Source organism: Centroberyx affinis, unplaced genomic scaffold (assembly GCF_046629955.1).
Source record: "Centroberyx affinis isolate AG114_WGS23_722 - 3 ecotype Tasmania unplaced genomic scaffold, CSIRO-AGI_Caff_v1 ptg001386l_1, whole genome shotgun sequence".
Taxonomy (NCBI): Eukaryota; Metazoa; Chordata; class Actinopteri; order Beryciformes; family Berycidae; genus Centroberyx; species Centroberyx affinis.
The window spans coordinates 330542-355000 of NW_027279869.1; the positions used below are offsets into that span (position 1 = coordinate 330542).

General features: G+C 44.5%; 1 protein-coding gene across 2 annotated transcripts in view; it reads right to left on the reverse strand.

Annotated features, from left to right (window-relative positions):
- The window catches only part of trabd2b (TraB domain containing 2B), a 71877-nt gene that overhangs the window by 15354 nt on the left and 32064 nt on the right, over positions 1-24459 (reverse strand). For both annotated transcript variants that reach the window (XM_071526132.1, XM_071526131.1), the window contains exons 3-4: positions 14613-14759; positions 8011-8185 (exon numbers count right to left, since the gene is read on the reverse strand). In XM_071526132.1, coding sequence (XP_071382233.1) covers positions 8011-8185; positions 14613-14759 — 322 coding nt within the window. The remainder of the gene's footprint in view (positions 1-8010; positions 8186-14612; positions 14760-24459) is intronic.

The window sequence follows — 24459 nt, forward strand, 5'->3', positions numbered from 1 at the left end:
GAGAGGAAGAGCCAAGGAGACAAAGTGACATGCAAGCAAAATCCAGAAGGGACAAATGAGTCTCTCTCTCTCTCTCTCTCTGTCTCTCTCTCTGTCTCTCTCTCTCTCTCTCTCTCTCAGTCATCACTCCAACACCACAACGCCACATGCGACTGCAAAACACATGGGTCCACTCTGCCCGCACAATGGCCTATTATAAGCCCGTACAGGGGAACATACACACACAAAAATCAACTCTCAGCGATCCGATCAAAGTGATTCTGACTTCAAAACAAACAACGGTACATGTGTATTTTTACAGTAACTACTGTTTTCAGTGATAAACATCTGTAGGGGTCATATGACTTGTGTCACCCCTTTCTGCAAGCAAACACACAGACACACACACACACACACACGTGCAAGCTCTCTCTCCATCATAAACACACACACATTCACTTTCTCTGTATACATGTATATATATATATATGTGTGTGTGTGTGTGTGTGTGTGTGAAGTGGTGTCTAGGCTGTGGCAGTGTCAGGAAATTCCAGGGGATGTTTTCAATAAGGCCGGGCAGCGGCAGCCAGAGAGCTGGCAAATGAAAACCTGCTGAAACACACCACAGAGCTCCAACAACACACCGCCTCGCCTAGCCCCGCTCCTGCACTCCATGATAACTGTGCGTGTGTGTGTGTGTGTGTGTGTGTGTGTGTGTGTGTGTGTGTGTGTGTGTGTGTGTGTAAGAGCGAGAGAGAGTGTATATTTGTGCGCGAGAGGGAGTATGCAGGTATTTGTGTTTCTATGTGAGAAAGAGAGAGGGCGCCGATGTGTGTATGCGAGGGAGAGAATGTGTGTGTAAGGGCTTATATCTATTTACAATAGCGACAGAGAAAGTGTTTTCAAAGTGTGTGCTGTGTGTGTGTGTGTGTGTGCGTGCGTGTGTGTGTGTCTGCGATGTGTCTGTGAATGTGCTTTCCCTTGACTGCTATCATCTGGTGTTGCTGTGTCATTCAGTCCAGGGGAAACTGTGAAGCGTTCACTTGGCCGCATCACCAGCGCTACGTCATAGAGCTAGAGCGGGCGTCTATGATGGAGCTCCGTTACATAATAGTAATAGTGAGCAGCCTTGACTACAGTCCCATGCTAAAGGATAGGATGAGAGACTGTGGGGAGAGGGACAGACTGAAGTATTTTTATGCAAATTATGATGTATTGAATTAGAAAAAGATGATACATTGTGATGAAATCTACTCAATATCACAAAGTTTTTACAGTCACTTGAGGTGGAATAGTCAACGATGTAGGCTTAGTTCAATCTCACTGCATAACAATTCAACTATTCTGATCAAGTGGCTTTGGATATTCTGAAAGACAGACTGTAAAATATCTGTTTGCTGCAATAATGACATCTAGAAATGTCATACACGCTGTCACTCCCATGTGGGCTGTAAGGCGCCCGCAGTGTTTGCATGGTAATTAGCTGGTGCATTAGAATATTGCTAAGTGCACTTCTTTGTTTTCATCTTCAGACAGAATGCCCAGGCATGAAAAACATAATAACAACTTGCGCAACACTGATCAATTATTGAAATACTCTCCATTTTTCTGGTGGATGTGTTTTTCTCATTTATCCGCTTCAGCCCAGCTGATGGAAAAACACCTACTTCACATTTTATTTCAAAAAGTTTTCTTAAAATTCACTTGACAGCTAGACAAAGAGATGCACAAACAAAGACAGAGACAGAGAGAGGGAGAGAGACTGCATAATATTAATTGTAATAGTGAGCTGTTTTGAATACAGTTTCATGCTGAGAGGCTTTGGGAGGGAAGGGAGGAAAGAGAGAGAACGAATGAGAGAGAGAATCAAGTTTATTGAGCTGCTGCTGTGGAATCAGCCTCTTTTCACTTTTCTCAATTTACTCAGTTGGTTCTGTGAGTATTTTCTGTACAAGCAGACCATCAATATGTTGTCATGAAACACTTGGCCCAACAGGGGGTACCAGTGAGTGCGAGAGTGAAACTGCCAGAGCCACTTGGTCTCTTTTGTACTGCCTGGGGTAATTCATTTATGCCTGCTAGGCCTCCTTTACCACTGTCATTTTTATTAATAACCTGTTAGTGAAAGTGAAGAAAATTAGGAATGTCTATTACAGAATGTGTTTGCGTGCAGATGTGTGCAAGTGAAAGGAAAAGAGAGAGAGAACTTTACTGAGAACGTAAGCATTTTCACATAAAAGTATGTAAGCTACAGGAAGGTGTAGGTGTACAGCGAGGGGACAGGGGGAGTGTGGGAATTAAGGTGCTGAGCTGAGCAGAGATGGATGTCCTGCCCGAACCACTTTATACACACATCGTATAGTTTAATCACCCTGTGAAAAAACTCCCGGATAAGGACCACGACAGCTCTAGAGGGCCTTGACCTGAGCGCCGCCCCGGGCTTTTTCCCGACAGTCCTGTTTTCCTTCTGCGCTCTGGACATGGTTCCAGTTGGAAGAGAGGGGTCCAAGGCAAATGCAGCTAGAGGGGCCATTAATATTTATCCTCCATATGAGAGGAAGCCAGTCTGATAAACACAAACACAACCACTCAGGCCTGTAGGGAAGTTGTCTGGAGCAGAGACATAGAGAGAGACAGACAGAAAGACAGAAAAGCAACAGAGACAGAAAGTGCCAGATCATGCTCTCTATGTATGGGCCAATCAGACAGAGAGTGGGTGGTTTTCCCAAAACCTTAACTCTCACATCACAATTATTCCGTTATATAAGGCACTGTAAGACAAGAATAATCCTAGTAGTGCTATGAGGCCTTTGCCTACAGTTACACTTGTCATGTTAATGTGATTTTTGAGATCTGACCATAAAGATTGGATTTTATGTGATCACATCATTGTGCGCCCACACTTGGCCTGGAAATGCCGGTTATGTGTCTCCCTTGGCTGTATTTATTTAAAATATGTCTGGATTACTTTAAGCCACTCTCTTTCTTTCCTCTCCATTTCTTTTCATTTCTCATATGCACACTGTGGCTAGATCGTATTCAGACTATGAAGAAATCTGTGCACAAAAATCAAGACTGACCATGTCCACAACTAGTTTTGAAGATAAAGAGATGTGAGCAAAATCTGATTTCTGTGTTTTGCAGGCCTATCACTTACTGTAATACATCCTGGCATCATTGGATGATAAAAGTCGCATTGAAACGACAAGGATATAATCGCTGCCAATGGGAAACCAGGCCCAGCAGAGACAGTTACAGGGTTGTAAAGATACGAGGTAAAGTTTTAAAGCCAGAAACAAGAGATGAGAGAGAGGAAGCTTTGTGATAAGAGCATGGGAGAGAGAGTCTGTAACTTGTCTCTGCTCTGCTCTCCCAAGGCCTACACTGAGGCTTGTGTGTGTGTGTGTGTGTGTGTGTGTGTGTGTGTGTGTGTGTGTGTGTGTGTGTGTGCTCACTCCCAGCAGGCTAACTGCAGTGGTTCTCATCACCCCACACTAGCTGTCAGTTCTCTCACACACAGCGCTGCAGCCTGCAGGTGACCCGACACACATGTTCACCTCTTGGTCTATTCAGTCCAGGTTGATAAACAGGAAAGCTAACATTACAGCTGCCATACTGCAGGGCAAACCCCTGCAGAGGCCAACTTTAACCTCTGTGGCAAACCTAAAACTTCATTAGGAAAGATCTTTATGTAAAAATACACCCATCTAATCAGCCTAAATTATTAGCAATAGAGGAGCGCATCCTATCCCCTCTAATCAAGGCCCTGTAGTTTTGTCTTATTTGGCCAAATTAAATTCTGTTGTCGGACACTTTTCCACCCCGAAGAAGTGACAAATCAAAACTCAAGAGTGAAATACAAACTGTCTCCTAAACAGCAGTGAGTGAGCACTCCACCCAGAGAAAGCTGGACTCACCAATGTTAGATGTTTTATCTCTCTCCTCCCTTTGGTATCCTTTGCTACAAAGCATCACAGACCGGCCGGGTTGGTAAACATGACTGTGCTGTTTACTGTTTATTGACTTCACGTTATATAATTTCTGGGTATTGAAGGTTACATTTTTTTGTTACCTCTCACTACCATTTGGAGCTGCTAGCATGCAAAGTTGTCCAGTGCAGCTTTAATTATTTTTTTTTTCACAAACCACAGGTCGATTAAAAAAAATAAACAAAAAAAACCAAGCCTGAATTCTCAGCAAGCATTTCATGGATGGCAGTGTGCAGGTGGTGGCCAATTTCTACATCAACCCAAAGAAGCACAGCATTTTCACAATATGATATCATGGCATGGTAAGACATGTTGAAACAGCTTTGGAAACTATTTTTAGCAGATATCAGAAAGATATTTAGGTCCCAAATACACAAACCGAAGCACGTAGCAGCGATGGACGACTACGACCATCTCGACTTTCATTCTGGCTCCATATTTACATTGGTTTTCAATGTTGTTGCAGGCCATCGTATCAAGATCTATTCAAAGTCAAAATGTTTGCTGGGAATTGTTGTTAGTTTACTTAATGTGAGCTGACAAGGTTTGTGAGTCACAGCCAAAAAAAATTCCACTGTATTTGCACACACACACACACACACACACCTACACACACACACACATACACACATTTGCCAGCATTTGATCAGTGGCTCGTGGTGGGTCCCACAATTTTTTAAACCGTTATTTATCCAGGGAAGGTTTTTTGGCTGAGCACCATGCTCTTTTTCAGCGCTGCCCTGCTTCACATTCAAACAGTTATACACTTTCACTGCCCAATGCAACCACAGTCTCCTAATGTTAGCCAGTGAATTTAGACTCAAGTGCCTTGCTCAGGGGAAACTCAGCACTAGCAGTATGTTGAGGGGTGGGGAGGCTGTTAGTCATTCAGTTCCCCAAGGGATTCAATCCTGCAACCTCTTGATCACAAGTCCGCTTTGCTAATTGCTGCCCTCTGGGCTTTTGTTTGAACCGTGCTCTAACACACCAGTTCAGTATGCCACATCAAAGCTTAGTCTTGGCATAGTGGATTGTTGAGAGATGTGTAAAAGAGGGCAGACACAAGATTTTGGTGATTATAGGCTTAGAAGAGCTAGGTGAAAATGTATTATTTTAACCTTTATTTATCCAGAGAAAGCCGACTGAGCACATTTACTCTTTTCTAGCAACACTCTGCTTCACATTCAGTTCTACACATTCCCACCTGGGAGCTGCTCAGTAAAGCCACAGTCTTCTACTGTCAGCCACTGAGCAGCAGGAGGTTAAGAGCCTTGCTCATGGGCAATTCCACAGTGGTTGTTAGGGGGGGACTCAAACCAGCAACCTTCTGGCTCTTAGCCCGCTTCTCTAACCCCAAGGCTTCAGCTACTCTGCCATGTTATATGAAGTTTTTTTTTGTTTGACTGTTGTGTGTTTTTCAGTGCCTTTTTTGAAACAGCCTAGTCAAAAAAAAAACTGTCTGGAATGTCAATTTTAATGCTTAAGTAGAAAAATAATTTCCGGCACATCCCATCCACCCCTGTGTGTGAATTACACAACACAGTGCCAACAACTTCAAAACGGAAACATTGCTGTTCTTTACACTTCCTCACTCCCCTCCGCTCCAATTCCCTCATGCTTTAGTTTTAGCCTAAGGCGTTGGACTGGGTTCACTGGCTATCTGTGGTTCACATGACTTTCATTGTTCCATAACGTAAACACGTTGTTTAACAGGAGAAGGATGTATCATCAGTCCTTATTTCCTCCACTGCGTACACTTCAGTGGAACGCCGGTCATTGATGTATTTACCGGAAACGACACAAATTCATTACTTCATCATAGTCATACTTCAAACAATTCGCAAACATATATCAGTAAACATGTGTGGGATATTTGTGTTCTAATAGAGCAAAACACATGGACACACATGAACACACATGCACAAACAGGCACACACGTGTATGGATATACAGACACACACACACACACACGTGCATGGACACACACATAGCAGCTGGATGGTGCAACATTGGCCTTGTCCAAACACAGAGCAGAGAGAGCACAGGGAACGAAAAATGCTCAGAGGAAGGAACCAGGCGTTCAGCATTAATCATACACTATGGCACACACACACACACACACACACACACACACACACACAAAGTGGTACCACCCATTTTCAGATGAACAAACACACATACAGAATTATAGTACACAGACACATAGACACACACGTGGACGCACAGTCACAAATGTACAGTCACACACACACACCAGACCATACCACCTGTTTTTGCAGGCAAACACACTTGCACACAAACACACATGGAAACACACACACCTACACACACACACACACACCACACTTCCCTTAGGACACACTACACCATTCAGGAAACATTAGCAGCATTAGCCAGGAATGCTAATTGAAACAAACAGCTCATGGTTTCTTCATTTCTGGACTGGGGTGGGAGCTGGCGGTAATTGAGACTTCTGTGTGTGTTTGTGTGTGTGGGTGTGTGTGTGGGTGCGTGTGTGCATGTGTACGTGTGTGTGCATATAGCAGACACACAACTTTTGCATGCCAGAGATCTGGGAACCATTGTACACTATTATTGTCCTGCTTTTTCTCCAGTTTTGCTTTCAAACACGAAACAGAGCAAATTGTTCACCATAAACACACATTAGCGCTGACAGAATCACTGTTCCAGACCCACAGCAAACCTGATCTCCCTTTCACTTCACACTCACATGCACACACATAAACACATGCACACACACACACCAGATCTAGATGTAACTCCAGCCCTGTCACTTGGGGCTAAACCCATGAATTGAGGATCATGCGCCTGGCCGTCTCTCCTCTTTCCTCCTTTCCTCTCCTCCCTTCTCCTCTTTGCTCCATTAGTCTTTACGGGTGCTGTGGGAGCGAAGGATGAGCGAGGAACACCGCGAGCCTCCTGTTGTCATCCGTCTCCTCTCTCCACCAAATAAAAGAACACAATGAGCACTTCTGACGGGGCCATAAAGAATAGACATCTATTGTTTCGTGCTTCTGTCCGCCGCCCGCCTCAAGCCCTCCACCTGCCTCCCCATTGCCCTCTGTCCCAGCTCAGCGGTGTGGAGAAGAGACCGTACGAAGCAGAGGGATCATTCACCGGCCGAGAAAGCTCTGAAACCTGAACTTGTTCTTGGGGGGATAAAAATCTGTCTTCAAAAGTACATTTGTTTGGCTGACCAGGTTTTCTGGTATATCTCAAGTTGTCTTTCGCTAGTGATGCTGTGAGACATCGGCTGCATGAGCAGTGCAGTTGGACACACTCATCAGTGGCCTGGTTGTGCAGATGGGAAATCTCTGTTGAAATCTGGTTTTAGTTTGAAGGGATACGCGTAATCACGCCTGTGGAACCGGACTAAACAGATCCAAGCCTGGATGACAAAGCATGACGCCCACTGTTTTTTCTGGGATAAAATCCTGTTTTGGTGCATAAAACAGTCAAACATCAAGGAAAATTTATTGTGAATCGCTTTATTTTCCCACATACATATGCAGTCATCACAGAAGCCCAATTTTTAGTGATTTTTTATGAAATTTTGCAGCACTGTTTCTCAGCCCCCATCAGGACATATTTGGGAACTCTAGAATTACTAATGCAAAATAGAGATACAGGTTGCTGGGACATTGCCAGAGCCCAGCTGGTTTTATACTCTACCTGGCAGTTAATTACATTCACCTGGTGTAATCAGGGCTAGAATGAGATTTGAACATAATCAACTACCAAGTAAAATAGAAAACCAGCAGGACTCTGGCTCCTGAGGACCATGATGGATAACCACTGGCCCAGAGTTTAGAGAGATGTCCCATAACCAGAAGGTCACAGGTTTAATCCTTGCAACAGCAAAGTGGCCTGTTGAAGTGTCCTAGAGCAAGAAACTGAACCTCTACCTCACTCTTACTCATTAATTAGTCAGTTTCTCTGGTTAAGGCTGTCAGCAAAATGTCTAAAATATCCACCATTACACAGTATATGACCCCTTCCTCCATATCCAACCGTCCCTTACCTGCACCAAAGGCAAAAAAGAAGGTCTGGGAGGGGTTTCTCTGCAGCAGGGCAGAGACACGGCGCGCCATCCGCTCATTGCGTTTGTAGATGAGCTCCTGGCGGAAGTAGCTGTCAATCTGCTGGGCCGTGGTTCGGTCATGAGCCGGCAGAGAGCTGTTGATGAAGTGAGGGAGCTGAGAGAGAGAGAGAGAGAGAGAGAGAGAGAGATGGAAAGACAGAGCGAGAAAGAAAGAAAGAAAAGGAGAGAGAAAATTTGAATTCTTAAATGCCTTCACAGCTTTTATGCTTTTATAGTCACAGTCCATGGGTGAATACAAACCTCATGAAAATACCCTTATTAAAACCATACATTAACCAAAAAAAAAAAAAAATGAGAGAGAGAGCGGGAGAAAGAGAGTGGCGACTGAATAGGGGAGTTAAAAACAAATTGAGGGGGATTGAAATCGGGATGGAGAGAAAGAGAGAGGACTGAAAGGGAGTGTTGGTGACAACCTGGCACATGTGTGTGCCCGCGTGAGTGTGAGAGCTGGCAACGCGGAGTGTTTCTGACGCGACAGCCTGACGGAAAATGACCAACGCAAGGCTCGATTCTACGAGCTGGATTGAATGAGAGAGCATCGATGAATGGGAGAGAGGGAGAGAGAGAGAGAGAGAGAGAGAGAGAGGGAAAAAAGTGTCAACACCGTGTATGTGTGTGTACGCAGCTTGGTGCATGAAGGTAGGTACTTGTATACACTTGCAAGTACAGTATATCTGCAAGTGTGAGTGTGTGAATGTGTGTTTAATTGCTGTGTGATTTATTAAGAGCCAGACAGGCAGAGACAGACAGGCAGGCAGGCAGAGACAGACAGCGCTGGCTCCGCTCCACTCTTGGCTGGCTGAGTGGATTCAACAGGCCGTTAATCTGAGGGGATGAGCGGGGGTCGGGGTGGTGGGGGGAGGTGTATGGGAAGGGGGGGGGGGCAGGACGGGGGTCTGGGCTGTTCTGAGACACTGGAGGAGGCAGACTCACTTAGAAACATACACATACACATATACACACATGCGTACTCTCTCCCTCCCTCCCTCTCAGTGTATCTTTGTACCTGTATTTCATCCTCTCTTTCACTTTCTCTGGCTCCATCTCTCTCTCTCTCATAACATATATGCAATAAAATATGAATTATTTGAGATACAGTAGGTGAAATCCCAGTACTAAATTTTAAGCATCATCAGTTTGGTCTATTCCTTCTCCCTCTGTTATCTTACTGTCAATAATAAAGACCTCTCATTCTCACCTACAACTGTTGGTAGCTTTTATATTTGTAATAGGGTACTTAAATTGGGGAATATTTCTTTACATTTTAGGATTTTAGTTTCTCCTATCTTGTCATATTTCAGACTTTATACAATAACCATTTCCTTAATGTTGCAGTGCTTGCAAAGCCTCTGATCCATGGGCACCCATGATTTTGAGCGTCTTCCTTTTTCAGATTTAAGGTTCTGGTCCCCTTTAGCAACAGTTTTTATTTATTTAGTTTCATGAATGCTCTTCTTCTTGCTTTCTCTGTTTAATGTATGATAGCACTGAAGTTTATTTAGAATTTTAATTTATCTACGTTATCTGGGTACCGTCTTTTTAAAGTCACAAAGAAATGAAAAATTACCTTTTCACTGTTAGCTAATGCTAAAGGCAATTTTTTTTTTTTAAATCTCATATTTTTATATCAATAAATCCCATTGCTTTTACCTCCTGGAAAAACACATTTTGCACCGTTGTTGTAATTAACTGAAATGTTTCCTTGTGACTTTAAGTGGAAGTCAATGCATTATATCTGTCCTTGGACGGGTGTTGACATATGGTGGGGAGATCTTACGCATGTTGGCTCAAAGAGTCAGATTCGGGGTTGAGGTGGTTGCAGAGGAGGGGTTGATATTTCAGTGGGATCTCTCTTTCTCTCCTCCCCTCTATCATTCTCTCTCCCTAGTCTCTCTCTCTCAGAACCAGGGGAACACAAAGCACCTGAGCCCAATCCCATCCCGGCCCTGCTTTGCCCAGCCTGCACCCGGGGAGTATCGCCTTCCCCCTGCTGCAGCTCCAGGGTCAAACCATTTGTTAGGAACATGTTCCCCCTCCTCTCTTTCTTCCAGAGTTGCCCCACACTCCCCAATGAGGGGGGGGGGGATGAAATGATGGAGGGATGGGGGAAAGAAAGACAGCGATAGGGTTATCAGGAGAAAGGTTAAAGGGGGCTCCTGGGGTGGGCTGCGAGTGTGTATATATATATATATATATATATGTATATGTGTATGTGTGAATGTGTATGTGTTTGTGAGTGCACATACGCACACGTTTGCACTGTATGTGAGTGTGACATGAACACACTGAGACACACACACACACGTGCGCACAGTGGCTGGCTCAAGCTGAGCTACAAGTTGACAGAACAATGGAACAGCTGCAAATGGTGTATAAATCAGTGTGTGCGAGTGTGAGTGTGTGGTGTCTGAACGCATGAGGAGATTTATTGAAGCACATATGTATAAGGTGCTGCTCTCCAGTATCCATCCAAAATCTCTATCTTACTCACTCTCCTCTTCAGCTCTTCTCCCCCTTTCTCCACCTCCAACACACTCTCAATCATCTCCTTTTGTCTTTATTTGTCCCTAAAGCATAATGGTCGAAAGGTTATAATTAGGGATGGGACGATATGCTAATCTCATGATACAATTTTATGCGTGATATGGGTTTCACGATTCAATACAACCATGATACGATGTAATAAATAAAACTTCAATGATAGCAAAGTCTGACTGTGCAGTGTTATGTTTATTTCTGAGCCACAAATCTTTCTAGCAATGGCATTGGCTTGCTAGAATGTAAACAATTTAAAAATGTCATTACAAAGTGCAAATAATATAATTTGGATGGAGAGCTTATGAAATTGTGATGGGCAAGCCGTCTCATTTGTGATTACTACAGCAGAATAAAATGTAGCTAATATGATTTTTTTCTGCCCCACGATACGTATTGTCACATTTTTATATTGCAATATATTGAATTTCAATATGTTCTAGCATCCCTAGTTATAATCCAGGCCTAAATGGGATATTAATTTCTTTCATTTTACATTTACATTTTAGGCAGTTAGCAAAACACTCTTACCCATTGGACTTAAAATGGATGAGCAGAAAGGGGTTCAGTGTCTCCCTCAAGGACACTTTGTTGAACCAGTAACCTTTCAGTTACAGGACGGTCTTGCTGTTTACTCCACCATGCTGCCAGACGCATTTATGGTTTAAATCGGTCAAAAATCTCCAAGTTCTGTGGAGTGTTTTTTTTTTTTTTCCGCTTCTACGGTCTACTACCTCCATTATTAAGATAAAGCCATGTCCGCAGATTCCATTTGGACATGATCATAATCCAAATGGTTTGTATGACATGAGCCACATTACTCAGCTATCTGCTTGTTTATATCCTGTTTTGTCTCACAGTGCTTTTAAAGGGTAAGTGACTATGCTTCATCGTCAGTGAATGCCTGAGCTTCGTTCTTCACCAGAAAAGGGAAAGGGAGTAGGGAGAATATGAAGAGAGGTAAGTACAAAAATGAGCAGTGAAAGAGAGCCACATTCACTCAGATATCTGCTTGTTTATGTCCGTTAATGTCTCAAAAATGCTTTTAAAGGGAAAATGAGTGAGGCTTCATCATCAGTAGATGCCTGTGACTTGTTCTTCAACAGAAAAAGGATGAATATGGAGAAAGGTAAGTACAAAACTGAGTAGTGAATGTAAGCCACATTCACTCTGATATGTGCATGTTAAAGCCTCGTATTGTCCCGCAATGCTTTTACAGGGTGAATGACTGGGGTTCATGTGTGATTGGCTGGGCCTCATTCTTAATAGGTAAAAGGAAAGGGAGTAGGGAATGAATATGGGGAAAGGTAGGTAAAAAAACAAAGAAACTGAGTAGCGAAAGAGAGAGTTGGAGAAGGAGTGCTTCATCTCTGGTCTGATGAACGAGGATAGCTTGAGTGTTTTATGAAAAGAGAGATAACAGAGGGGTTGGGAGGTGGGAGGGTAGCGGGGGTGAGGGAGGTGGACGGGGCAGCAGATAAGTTATCACAGGAAAGCCCATTAGCGGCTCTCGATCCCGACCCGCTCAGGAAATGTGGAGCGACAGCGAGATATTTCCTCCCTTCCTCACTACTGGCCGCACTCTGCAATCACTCGCTCAGTCGGTCCATCCTGCCAGGGGCCTCCTCTCTTCTACTTTCCTTTTCTCTCTACTCCATCTCTTTGAAGTCCCTGTTCCCTTCTCTCCTCTTCCTTCTTCTCCTCTTATTTCTTCTCCTCTCCTCTCCTCTCCTCCTCTCTTCTGTTCTCTTCTCCTTCCCTTCCCTTCCCTTCTTTTCCCAGCAAGACGGCAACATGCATGAACTGGCCAAGTTAAACCTCAACCTGATATAAGCACAAAATTTTCACAATATGATATTATGGCAAGGAAATAATTAATTCAGTTGGGATAATTCATTTATCCTTATTGAAGCAGCTTTGGAAACTGTTCTGAAATTTCGGTCCAGATTTCATTTCACAAAGTGATGCAGGTAGTAGCCAACTCCAGATGTCAACTCAACTTTCATTTTGGCATTATATTTAAACAGGTTCTCAATGTTGGTGCAGGCCATCGTAACAACATCTATTCAACGTCAAAATGTTCGCTCAGTTTCCTTTCCTTTCCTTTCCCTTCCTTCCTTCTCAATATCTTTGAAGTTGTTCCTTCCTTTTCTCTCTTTCTTTTCTTTACTCTCACTCTTGTATTCTCTGTCTCGCTCTCTTCTCTCTCAGTTCTGTCTTTTCTCTCCTTCTCTGACTTTACTTCTTTGACTCTATGCCTGGTGGATCGGACCCAGCTGAGTAGCCAGTGTTGAAATGCATTAACCCGTCTTGCTCCATTCTGCTCTGCTCTGCTTTGGGGCCCATCATCGGCCTCCTTCTAATACGATGAAGATTGAGTTGGGAGAGCATCAGGGGTGTTGGGGGCCTCCGGATTAGGCTCCATCTATCAAAAAACACCTGCTCCTTCGCAGCCCTGGAAGTTCACACACACATACACACACACACACACACACACACGCACACACAGACACACGGACCTGCTATAGATCACCAGGCTACGGAGGCAGGCACCGGAGTCAGGCGTCTGATTGCTCTAGCATGTGCTGAGGAATGTTAATACGTGTTATTATGACATGAGGAGCAGGGGCCAACTGGTATGATTTAGAGAGCCCACGCAGGAGACGACTGTAGCCACGGCTGGAGGTGAAACTGTGGCTAACATGCTCTTCATGGCCTTCAGAGAGAGAGAGAGAGAGATATGGCGAGACATAGAGAAAGAGAGAGAGAGACAGATGGAAAGAGAGAGAGACAGAGAGAGAGAAAAGGGGTAAGTGTGCCCTTCAGCCATTTGTCAAGGCTTAACAACGTTGCCATGTTGAGTTTTGAAGTGCCTGTAATAATCGGAGAGTTGAACGGTAAGTTGTGCATACTTTCCATTACTTTCCGTGTCTCCAGTGTAAATGATGTGGAATCTCGGCAGCTGAGCGGTGAGTTGAGGTTGCATGGTGTGTTAGGTTTAATGGGACTTAAGGATCAGCAAGGGAAGTTGAGACAGCGTAATTAACTGAAGAGGAGGCCTACAGACTAAAGACTGCATTTGAGGGTGGAGATGGAGCAAGAACTATAAATGAGCATGGTGTGTGTGTGTGTGTGTGTGTGTTAGGAAACACAAAGAGAAGGAGGTCAGATGGGGTATTTACAGCAGGAGTCCCAGGCTATTAAAGTGCTAGACTATCAAGTGACTTGAGGGTGACATGAAGGATTTCAGTGGTGAACTTGACTGGGAGTCAAGGGAGGTGGTGGATAGTTGGTGGATGTGCTGTGATGTGGATTTGGATTTGGAGTGCCAAATTTGACCATAGTGACGATAGCCTAATGGTAGAGAAGTGAAGTGACTCGAAACGGGGGTCAGACCGATATGGGTTTTTGAAGGCCGAAGCTGATATGGATATTTGGGGATTTGAAGCTGCCAATAGCTGAAATTGTATGCAGTATATTCAAATGTATTTTATGCCAAAAAATCTTCCAAGGACTGAGTGTTTCTCCCAGAATATTATTCTTTGCGGTGGAAAAGCACTACATCTAGACCATGGGACAGTAAAACTCTCCATTAAAACCCATGCTAGGGAAATTCTTTGGTTGCTTAGCAACTCCTAAAGGCAGGGTGGAGCGGGTTTCATTGCAGGTTTTACAGACTGCCATCCCTGAAGCTGTTAAGTAAAATCATGTCCTCACCTCCATCATATCAGCAGTGGCCAACAATGACTGGCCGGTATCCAGTTTTTATTTAATTTTTAAGTCAATAGCGGCCCAATATATCGGCAAACAGAACCGTCTTGAAACCCCGGACCAGCTGTGAAAATCTGGGTGGGGTAAGTAAATGAGTAACAACTACCACTGAGTTGCCACTGAGTAAGGCACTTACTAAGCCCCAAGGGCTCCAGGGGAGGTGCTCTCCCTTCTCTGGATAAATAAAGGCTAAAAACTAAAACACGAGGCCCAACCTGTGAGGTGTCGTGGTTGAAGATGATGGAGCTGAGGTCGCCACAGTTGTAATGGGTAATGAGGTCCTCGGTGGTGTAGGAGCCCTGCAGACTGCCCGCTCGGACGCCCTCATGCTGCAGCAACGTCTGGTTCAAGGCAAACAGCACCTGCAGGGAGAGAGAGAGAGAGAGAGAGAGAGAGGAGAGAGATGGGAAGGGCACTGTTAAACTCGCCGCAAAAGGGGATCATGTTGTTTTCTCTGCTTTGTGCTGAAGAGGAATTTGCGTGCAGGGAGAGAATTTTTGTGCAAACAGGGCCAGTGTTCCTGTTTAAGAAAATGTGTGACTGTATTATAGAACTGAAAAGTTATGCTGAGTGTTGGTAAAATACAAGTATTTTGCAGAGTTTTCATTTCTTTCAGGATATTTACATACACTTTCCATACGGGCTGACTACAGGTAAAAGCAGACCACAAAAGGCATGGCAAGACTCCAATAACTTTCTCCTGAAGGAAGGAAGGAGAGAAAAGGGGAAGAAAAGGAGAGCTGGAGAGAGAGAGAGAGAGAGAGAGAGAGACCCTTTAAAAATAAACCCTTTCTCTCTCTCTTTCACCGGGGCCCGAGTGCCGTAAATTTACAACCCCCATTAAAATCAAAAGTAAACCCTCTTTAGAGAGAATTTATAGTGTGCAGCCGCCAGCCAGCCCAACGACTCCACAGCTGTCCTAGACACCAGGGGTTAACCTCCCTGCTCCCGCCCTCCACACTCCCACGCCACCTCTGACTGGCCTGCCGGCCGGGACTGAGCTGTCAATCACCGTTAAGCTTTCCTACAGAAGCCAGAGGTGTGTACGGACGGGAAGAAGTTTTTTTTTTTGCTCTCTCTGTGCATGGAAGTGCAGCAGATTTCACACAGTTCTACATTGCACCCAGTAACACATTCACATCTTATGCGGTACTGTTGTTTGACTTGATTAGGCCAAATGACTCGGCTTGTGTATATCTTCAAACCCCACCAATCTCATCCATGTCTATAATCCTAATTACCTTCACTACGTCAGGGAAACCTGACTAGTGCTGTGGTAAATACCGGTGGGAGAGCGCCAACATCCAGGCCCATATGATTTGTGTAGCAGCTTAAGGCCGATACAGCTGCACAACTGATCGAGCCCAAAGTCAAAAGTCTGGGTTGTAATTCACACAATTAGGTTATGTTTCCACAATCATAAATGCCCATATCGTGCATATTGAATGTTTAAACTCTAGGTAACCTCTATGCTGGGATAATCACAACTGAGTTCTAAGCTCAACCTTGTGACGATGTGTCTCCCTCTCTGTCTGAGGTCATTGTGCTCGCTAACCAGCCTTGCAAGGCGGTGCCTTAGTGCTGTGCTTTTATCATAATGAAAAGAGACAACTGGTGAGCTGACGGCATGGATAACTCTCTCCCCCTCTCTCTTCTTCACTCTCCTCTTTTCCTACTCTGTCTCTCCATTCCTTCACCCCAGTAGAGTCTGTATCCTCCTCTCATCTTTCTGCCAGGTCCCGGAGCCCCAGCCCTTCCTCCCGCTGTCCGACCGAGAGCTGAGACCGATCCTATTTATTCTTTTCGACGTGTTTCACCGAATGTATTTTTGCTGCGCTCAGCGCCGCGCTGTCACCCTGCCAGGGAGGCATAATCCCAAAATGGGCCTTGATCAAACCTGTGACCGTTTCAGTCCTGAAAAAATATGCCTTTCATGCTTCCCTCAGCTCATACCTCACCACCAGGCCTCCCAGATCCAGAGGCCCCCCTGCTGGTCTAGTAATGACAGTATACCTCATTTCAGTTTCTATTTCCATCTCACGTGAGCTACTTTTATTGTCCACATTTCCCCCTCCAAACTCCAGGTCATATTTAGGTGTGATGCCAGGCCCGGAGAGGCTGAAATGTGCTTTGTGGCTAACTAGCTACAGTAGCTAATTTTTCTGCTGCAGATGCTGATGCTTTGGCAGCGAGTTGCCACTGCCCCAAGCCCTTGACCCACAGGGCTTTCCGCCATGTCTCGGGGGCTTTTCCAAGAGAAACACCAGAGAGAGCTGGGGGCTGGCAGAGCACACACACCTGCCAGGCCGTCTGTAATGCTGCCAAGTCCAGCAGTTTCCCTGAGCACTGCAAACTGCAGCAGACAAGACAGACAAGACAGAGTGTGAAAGTACAGGAGGGTGCAGGCTAGAAAGGGAGAGGAGGTGTGGTTGGTAAAGAGGGTGGTTAGGTTGTTAAGGGGGTTGTTATTTCAATATTGTTCGTCTCCCGGGGAAAGCACATCTCTGAGCTGTAACCATGGCGCCAGAGTTTGTGCCGGGCTGAATGAGAGAGCACGTCAATCACAGAGGGAGAGAGAGAGGAAAATGCAAACAGTGTGTGTGTGTTTATATATGTGTATATGTGTGTGTATGTGTGTGTGTGTGTGTGTGTGTGTGTGTGTGTGTGTGTGCCTACATGTGTGCATATGTTTATGTGTTGGTGAATGTGTGCGCACACGCACGTGTTGACTGACAGAGTGGGTGTTCTTGTGCTGAAGTGGTCCACTCACTCTGACAGACTGGCTCTTTTACAGCCAGGACTTTTCAAAGTAGCTAACGTTGACTCACCGATCACCACATGGTTTACTACCACACATCTCTCTTTCTTTCTCTCTCTCTCTTTCTCCCTCCCTCTCTCAACTAATACATGCGTGAGAAACTCCCATCATAATTAAATAAAGGCTTTATAAGAACAAAGCTGGAAAGAGGAGAGCGCACGGATGGTCTTGGAACCTCCGATCTCTCCCTGAGTGCAGCACTCCAAAAATTCATTAGCGAGCGTTGGAAAGAAAAAGAGAAAAGAGGGGGTGGGAGTGGTAGAAAAAAAAAATCTGAGAGATCTTTTATGTTCCACAAAAACGTCATTTATCAACACGTGTGTGCATAGCAGCAATTGACCTTGAAGTGCATTAAACCCTGGCTGCTTGCTAGCATTAGTGTTAGCTGGTTTTCCGTCTGACGGTTTTTACAGTGCTGTAGCATGTAATGAGTAGGTGCCGATGACAAGGTGTTGGAACGGAGAGAGCTCACTCATGTCAACTACATCACTCCCTTATTATACCTCCTTAAATCTAAATCGGAGAATGTGAGAATGATGGATATAAAGCGGTGTCTCCACCCGTAGCTTCAGGCTGCAATGCCTCAGAAGGAAGTGTCAAACTGTAGAGGCCAAGCACTGAACTCTAGCAGAGGAGAGAAAATCTTTAATGATAATAAAATGCAAGTTGCTTTACTGTAAAAGCAAATGAGAAGCATACATCGCCAACAACAGCGATAAATACGCAGGTAGAGAACAACAAAGTACAACAACACACTCTCATCAGATGTCCATCAAAGAAGTCTTCGCCTGTCTGCCTCTTTCTCTTCACCTCCCTCTCGTCCACTCTCCCTCACCCTTTCCCTTTTATTTCATCTTCCATCACTCATTTTGTCTCTCTGAGCGCGGTGGTAAAAGAATGAGACGCCATTCCACTTTCCTGCAAACAGACAGAGAAAAAGAAAGAACAAAGGAAGGGAAGAGTAATAGCATGAGGAGGACAGAGAGCGAGAACGAACAAAAGCCAGAGAGAGGGGCGAAGCGTGAGAGAATGGTAAAACAAATAAAGGCTTGTTATGTGTGAGGAGCATGTGCTGTACAGATGGAGGTGATTCTTCTCCATTTGTGCAGAGGAAAGTTTGGGTTGGTGGGTATACAGAGCGCATGGTAAGGCCTGGCGCGGGCATCGGGTACAGCCGGGCAGGCAGGTGGATGAAAAGCCCAGCGGTGCCTGCCAGCGTCAGGCAGGAGATCTGAGAAGGCCCTGTTCCTTCACACATCACTCTCTTTCTCCCTTCTCCTTAAAACAGTCTTTCTCTCAGTTCATCTCTCCCTCTCTTTTCCTCTGTTTCCCCTTCTCTTTTTTCCTCCTTTAGATGTGCCACGTGTAACATTTTAATATCAGTAAATCATTACCACATTCATTTTGAGCCATTAGTATAATTACTGTAAACAAGCAAAACAATTGGTGAGAAGATTGGCAGCCTCTACACAGCTTTTTACGTTTTTTGTGGAATTTTATTGCTTTACAGCACAAAAGAACATTTCTCATTATGTGGCACAAAATAGGAAGAGGGCTGTTGTTCTTCCAGCAAGATCCAGAGCTAAAGCTTTCAGAGTTTCTCATAATGGTAGATAAACAAGTGAAGGGCTGTAATCAGTTCTTAACCTGCTTTTTGCTCAAGAAGAAGAACATGGAGGGAGCAGCACTGACCCGGCGGCAGAAGCAAATCAGTGGACGGGCATTTCATTTTCATGGCACTTGTAACAAATACTTTGTTACAAGTAAAAGTCCTGCATTTAAAATCTTACTTAAGTCAAAGTACAAAAGTATTAGCATCAAAATGTACTTAAAGTTGCAAAAGTAAAAGTAGTCATTATGCAGAATGGCCCATTTCAGAATCATATATATCATGTTATTGGACTATAATTATTGATGCATTAATGTGTTCATCACTTTAATGTTGCAGCTGGTAAAGATGGAGCTAATTTTAATTACTTTATATACTGCTGGGTAGCTTAACCTATAAATCTATTAGTTGATTTATAATTTGTATTAATGATCTAAATCTGCAAAGTAACTAGTAACTAAAGCTGTCAAATAAATGTAGTGGAGTAAAAAGTACAACATTTCCCTCTGAAATGTAGTGGATTAGAAGTATAAAGTAGCATGAAATGGAAATACTCAAGTAAAGTAGAAGTACTTCTAAATTGTACTTACGTACAGTACTTGAGTAAATGCACTTAGTTACATTTCACCACTGTAAATCACATTTTCTATAAGACGACCTACTTTTGCTACAACAATTCCACTGTGATTTCAATAGCCTACGATTAACAATATTGCCCAATCATATAGGACGTTCACTTTCACTCACTTCATTGACAAGGAACTGGCGGCCCACGATATATACTCCAGTAGCTCCAGTAGAGGTTTTACTTTAACTATATCCATGTCTCTCTGTGGGCCTCCGGGTCCAAGGCAGCCAGTGCACCAATGAGATGGCTGTTGCGCTCACCAAAACGCGCACACAGCTCTCCATGCACTGCATCCACAACACTACAAAACAACCTCTCCAGCTCAGATTTTTCATTTGTTTTATTTTGTCCAACACTTTTCTCCACTACATAGTCCCTTAGATTCTGGTTTACAACACGCTTTCTCTTACTTGGCCCAGTTGTCGTTGTGGCATCGTTATTGGCCACTGGTACAGATGTGTTCCATAATGCAGAGTTCTGACTCATTGCGAAGTTGCCCAATGCATTCTGATGCACTGTTAACGAGCGTTACAGCAGTATACAAGTCCATATTCTCGGCTTGTACCATGCCATTTGGGAGCTGTAACAGATAAAATCCTCTGAATCAGGTGAGCTATGAACTTGAAGCTCAGCTGCGTAATTGCGCGAAGGAGACCCACGGCTTCGATGGGCACGTACAGTTGAAATATCATCGTAATTGTCAATGATGATCTTTACTGTCGCCAAATGACCTGTCCACCGCTGATCCAACAGGCGTTTTAAAGTTTGGCCTTTGTACTGAATTGATATTGTGGGTTTTCTAAAGAATTTGTAGAGTAAATTGCAGATATGGAAAACTTCCTCAACTCAACTGACATGGCATGAATAATAACTAAATGAAGTTGGTGATTGAAGCAGTGCACGTATGGTATATCACGGCCAAGTTTATACTCGAGTAGTTTCCGCACTCCTCCATTTTCCCCTGACATAAGAGATGCGCCATCATAAACTTTAGAGAGAGCTATATAATGTATTATGCAAACTCTCTGGGGGGGCACAGAAGCTCTGTAGGCGGGCCCGGCCCCCTAAGGCCCGCCCATAGCGCCGGGTATGGAGCAGCAACATCCTCTTCGTGGCGGAAAGCAACATGGGTTTATGGGAGATGTGGTCTTAATTTTGAGAAACGCTAGCATTAACAATACTACTGGCATAAGATTGTGGCTACAAATCGTCTCAACCATCACCATTGATTTGCCAATCTACTGATGTTTTAAAAACCACATAGCACCTTTAAATTCAATATGCTTTATTGGCACAAGTATTACAGAAACAGTATTGCCAAAGTGTCCACTTCTGCTCTTTCCCTCTGTGTGTCTCTATCTCTCTGCCTCTCTGTCTCTGGTCATTTAATCAGCCGCTGATAAAGAAAACACTACAAACAGCTTAAAGGAGGTGTGTTCCCCTCGACTGGTCTCTTCTCCCTGAGAGCCGGTTGTGTTTCACCATCAGAGAAAGAGAAGAGCGAGACCTCCGACCCCGGACACGCACTGCTGGGCTCCTCTGGGCTGAGGCCGGCCTCCCTCAAGGGCTCCGGCTACAGATGCCCAGGGGGGATTGAGTTCACAGCACCCTGGGGTGACTGGAGGAGGAGGCGAGGAGGGGAAACGAGGAAGGGAGTTGAAATAACATCCAGGGCAACCCAAGAATAGGAGAAGTGCGATATCTCACCCCTGTACCCCGCGGATGGCCCCCAAAAAAGGCTGGATAAGGAGGTGTGTGAGCGTATTTTCCCCTCACATCACAGCACAGCATCATGAAAGAATTCGTAAAAAAAAAGGCCCCTTGTGTCCATTTTCTTTTAACCTGTGCTATCTCAGTATGACTCCACATTTGAATGTGTCATACTGTGCGTGTATCGGCGGCGGGGGTCTTTTAAAAGCCTGCCGTTGTCTGATCTTTTATGCTACGCTGGCTCTGAAAAACACCTTGAATACATTACTAAGAGAGATGGTGTCACACAAGACCACATCAAAGTTGTCTGTACAGTCTCACACGATAGCTGAGCCGTTGTCTCCTACGGTTTTATCAACAAGGTCCTCGAAAGCTGCTCTCCTTTTTCATTTTTTTTCTTCCGCGGAACCGTGTAACCTGTCAAGGGCTGTAAAAGCAACATTCAAACATAAAAATGCCTCAAATGCGACCTCCAACGTCAGAGCATTGCCAAAATATTTTTACAGCCCCTCGGCGCCTTTCTGTGTGTAACGTTTGCTTATTTGAAGGTAAGCAGCGCTTTCGACTGATCACATCTGGCATGAGCTACAGCAAGCCAGAACCTCCTCCTCTTCCAAATCTTTATCCCTCTTAATACCCGCTATACACACACATGCAAACACACACGTAAACACACATACAGACTTCCATAAGCACACACGCTAATAATTATACACATACGCACACGATCACACAATCACACGATCACATACAGTACACACACACACACATGCGGTCACCATCATACACGTACTGTACACACACACACACACACACACCACATTCCCAACTAAGCATTCCCTGTATACAAGCCACGCCTTGCAAACTACAAAAGAGAAGACCGTTCTCTTCACTTTTCCCTATCTTTTCTGGTCAGACAGTCCTTCCGGTTTGGATGTTGCTTCCCCCCTTGTCTTTGTCTCTCTTTCTCTTCCCACACCCTCTCTCCTTTCTCTCTCTCTCTTTCTCTCTATCTCACTCACTAAGTCTCTCACCCTGCCTGGTCTATCTCCTGTCTCAGCCCAGGAAATCCAGGGATTACCACAGGGACAATCCCAGTGGCAGAGGCCTGCTGCTCCCAGCTTCCACAGAAAGCCACCCATTCTTCCCTCTCCTTCCTCCTTCCTTCCCCCCTTCTCTCCTTCACCCTCTCTCTCAGCCTTTGGGGAGACAGACAGTACCCCCCCCTCTTAGCCTGGAATGGTAAAAATCCCAAATTTGCCCCCCCTTGCCTCTTTGTTATCCCTCCTTCCTCTGCCAAACAACTACTGTCTTCCTTTCACTCCTTGCCCTTATTGCCTTCTCATTTCCCCCCCACCAAAACCAGACCTAGGCTCCCATGCCCTACGACCCCCCACCACCACCACACACACATATTCACCCCTCCCGTCCCCAGCGCCTCCTGTCTGTCCTCTTAATAAGAGCCTGCAGATGGGGGGTGGGTGGGGGTCGCCCCTGCTCTCCTTACACTTGTCCACAAACAAACCCTGCTGTTTGACTTGGCAGCCCCGCCGCTGCGCCAGTCATCCCAGCTTTCCTGCCTCCCCGAAACACAGAGAAAATAATAAAGTAGCGTTTGATCCGGAGTGAAAAAGCCCACAGCTGGTCCCTCACCATGAATGCCCATGAGGAGAAAGAGAGAGAGAGAGAGGGTGGGGGGCGAAAGAGCAGTGGGAAATTATAGAGGGAAATTGTGCTAATTTTTGTTTTCTTCCATCAAGGCCCCAGGGTTAGTGGAATAATCATAAGCCTGTGTGTAAAAGTAAGCAGGACAAAGGCGTAGGTATGACAGGAGAAGAGGGAGACCTGTCCGACTGTTATGAGGTGGGTGATTGGTTCAACTTTAACTATTTTTCCCAATTTCTGATTGAATAAATGTGAAAACAAAACATCATTGTGTATATACCTTGATGTTAGAAAAGATGCTGTACTGTAATTATTAATACTTTTACAATAAGTCCATTACAAATGCAGGCATGGCTGTTAGGAGCCCATTTAACTGTTAAGGACTAGACTGGATAATCACTATTGTATTCCCATCGAACTGAAGAGAAAACACCATATTTGTGTGTTTACATCAGGTGTGAGAGCAACAGGTAATGGTAGCAGTGTTCCTCATGGTTGCAAAAAGCCTACTCAATTTCCATATCCATTTTCACGAGTTAAGTCTTAAAATCTTATTTTTATTAAAACAATAGAAACAAAATTCCAAAGGGTTGAGATAATTCCACTTGCTTCCAATGCAAATCAACTTTTTTTGTGATTTTTTTTTTTTAGTCAAGTGTCATTTTCTTAATGCTAGTAGAGTGATTTGCCCTATTAAGATATTGTTGCTTATTTCTAGAAAATTCCTGAGACAAATGAAAACTGATTTTTTCACTTGCTTTAAGGAAAATAAGATTAAATGAAGTGTTAAGATGCAAAAAATTTTTGCAGTGTACACCTGGGCTCAGGTCGTTCTGATCTTATCTCCTCCTAAGCCCACAGTCCATCGCTAACATCATCTTCCACTGATCCTAACGGATTTCACAGACAGCTCTCTTTTTTTTCCCAGGGAAAAGACTCTCATTGAATTCCATTGGATTTATCCGGCTCCCATTATGATGTGTGATGCTATCCAAACCAGATGAGCTGGGTCTTCTCCACGGTATGCAGAAAGAGCCGGCAGAAACAGTCGCGTATGTTTAAAACATGCCTCCCCAGTACTAACCAAGCGCCCGACCACGCTCTCTTATCTCCTCCAGTCTGCTTTGCTTGGGCTAATGGCTTTAGACAGAATAATTCCCAAAGAATGATTTGTCCTTTGCAAAGTCCACATCTGAGGTCCGGTTGAAACATGAGAGCAGCACATAATCTCCTGCATGAAGATAAATTGTGTAATGGAGGAAAAAACGGATCCAGATTGAGAAAACTACAAGGGTCCAGACAGTTAGTATGAGCTGGACTAGTTGACTAAACTCAGTCCTTTTATAGAGGGGATTCCTCATAGGGTTAGATGTGATTGTGTGTGTGTGTGTGTGTGTGTGTGCCTGCCTATAGTGTGCCTGCTTGTGGAGAGTGTCTGTGGCCTTCAATTATCACAGCTCATTTTGATGATGCTTGAATGATGTAATGTCAAGTCGAGTCAAGCCGAGTAACAAAACAGGTTAAAATGTGTGTGTGTGTGTGTGTGTGTGTGTGTGTGCATGTGTGTGTGAGCATGCCTCTCAACATGCTTCTGATATAATGCCTGCATCGCTCCAGACTGAACTGAGCTTG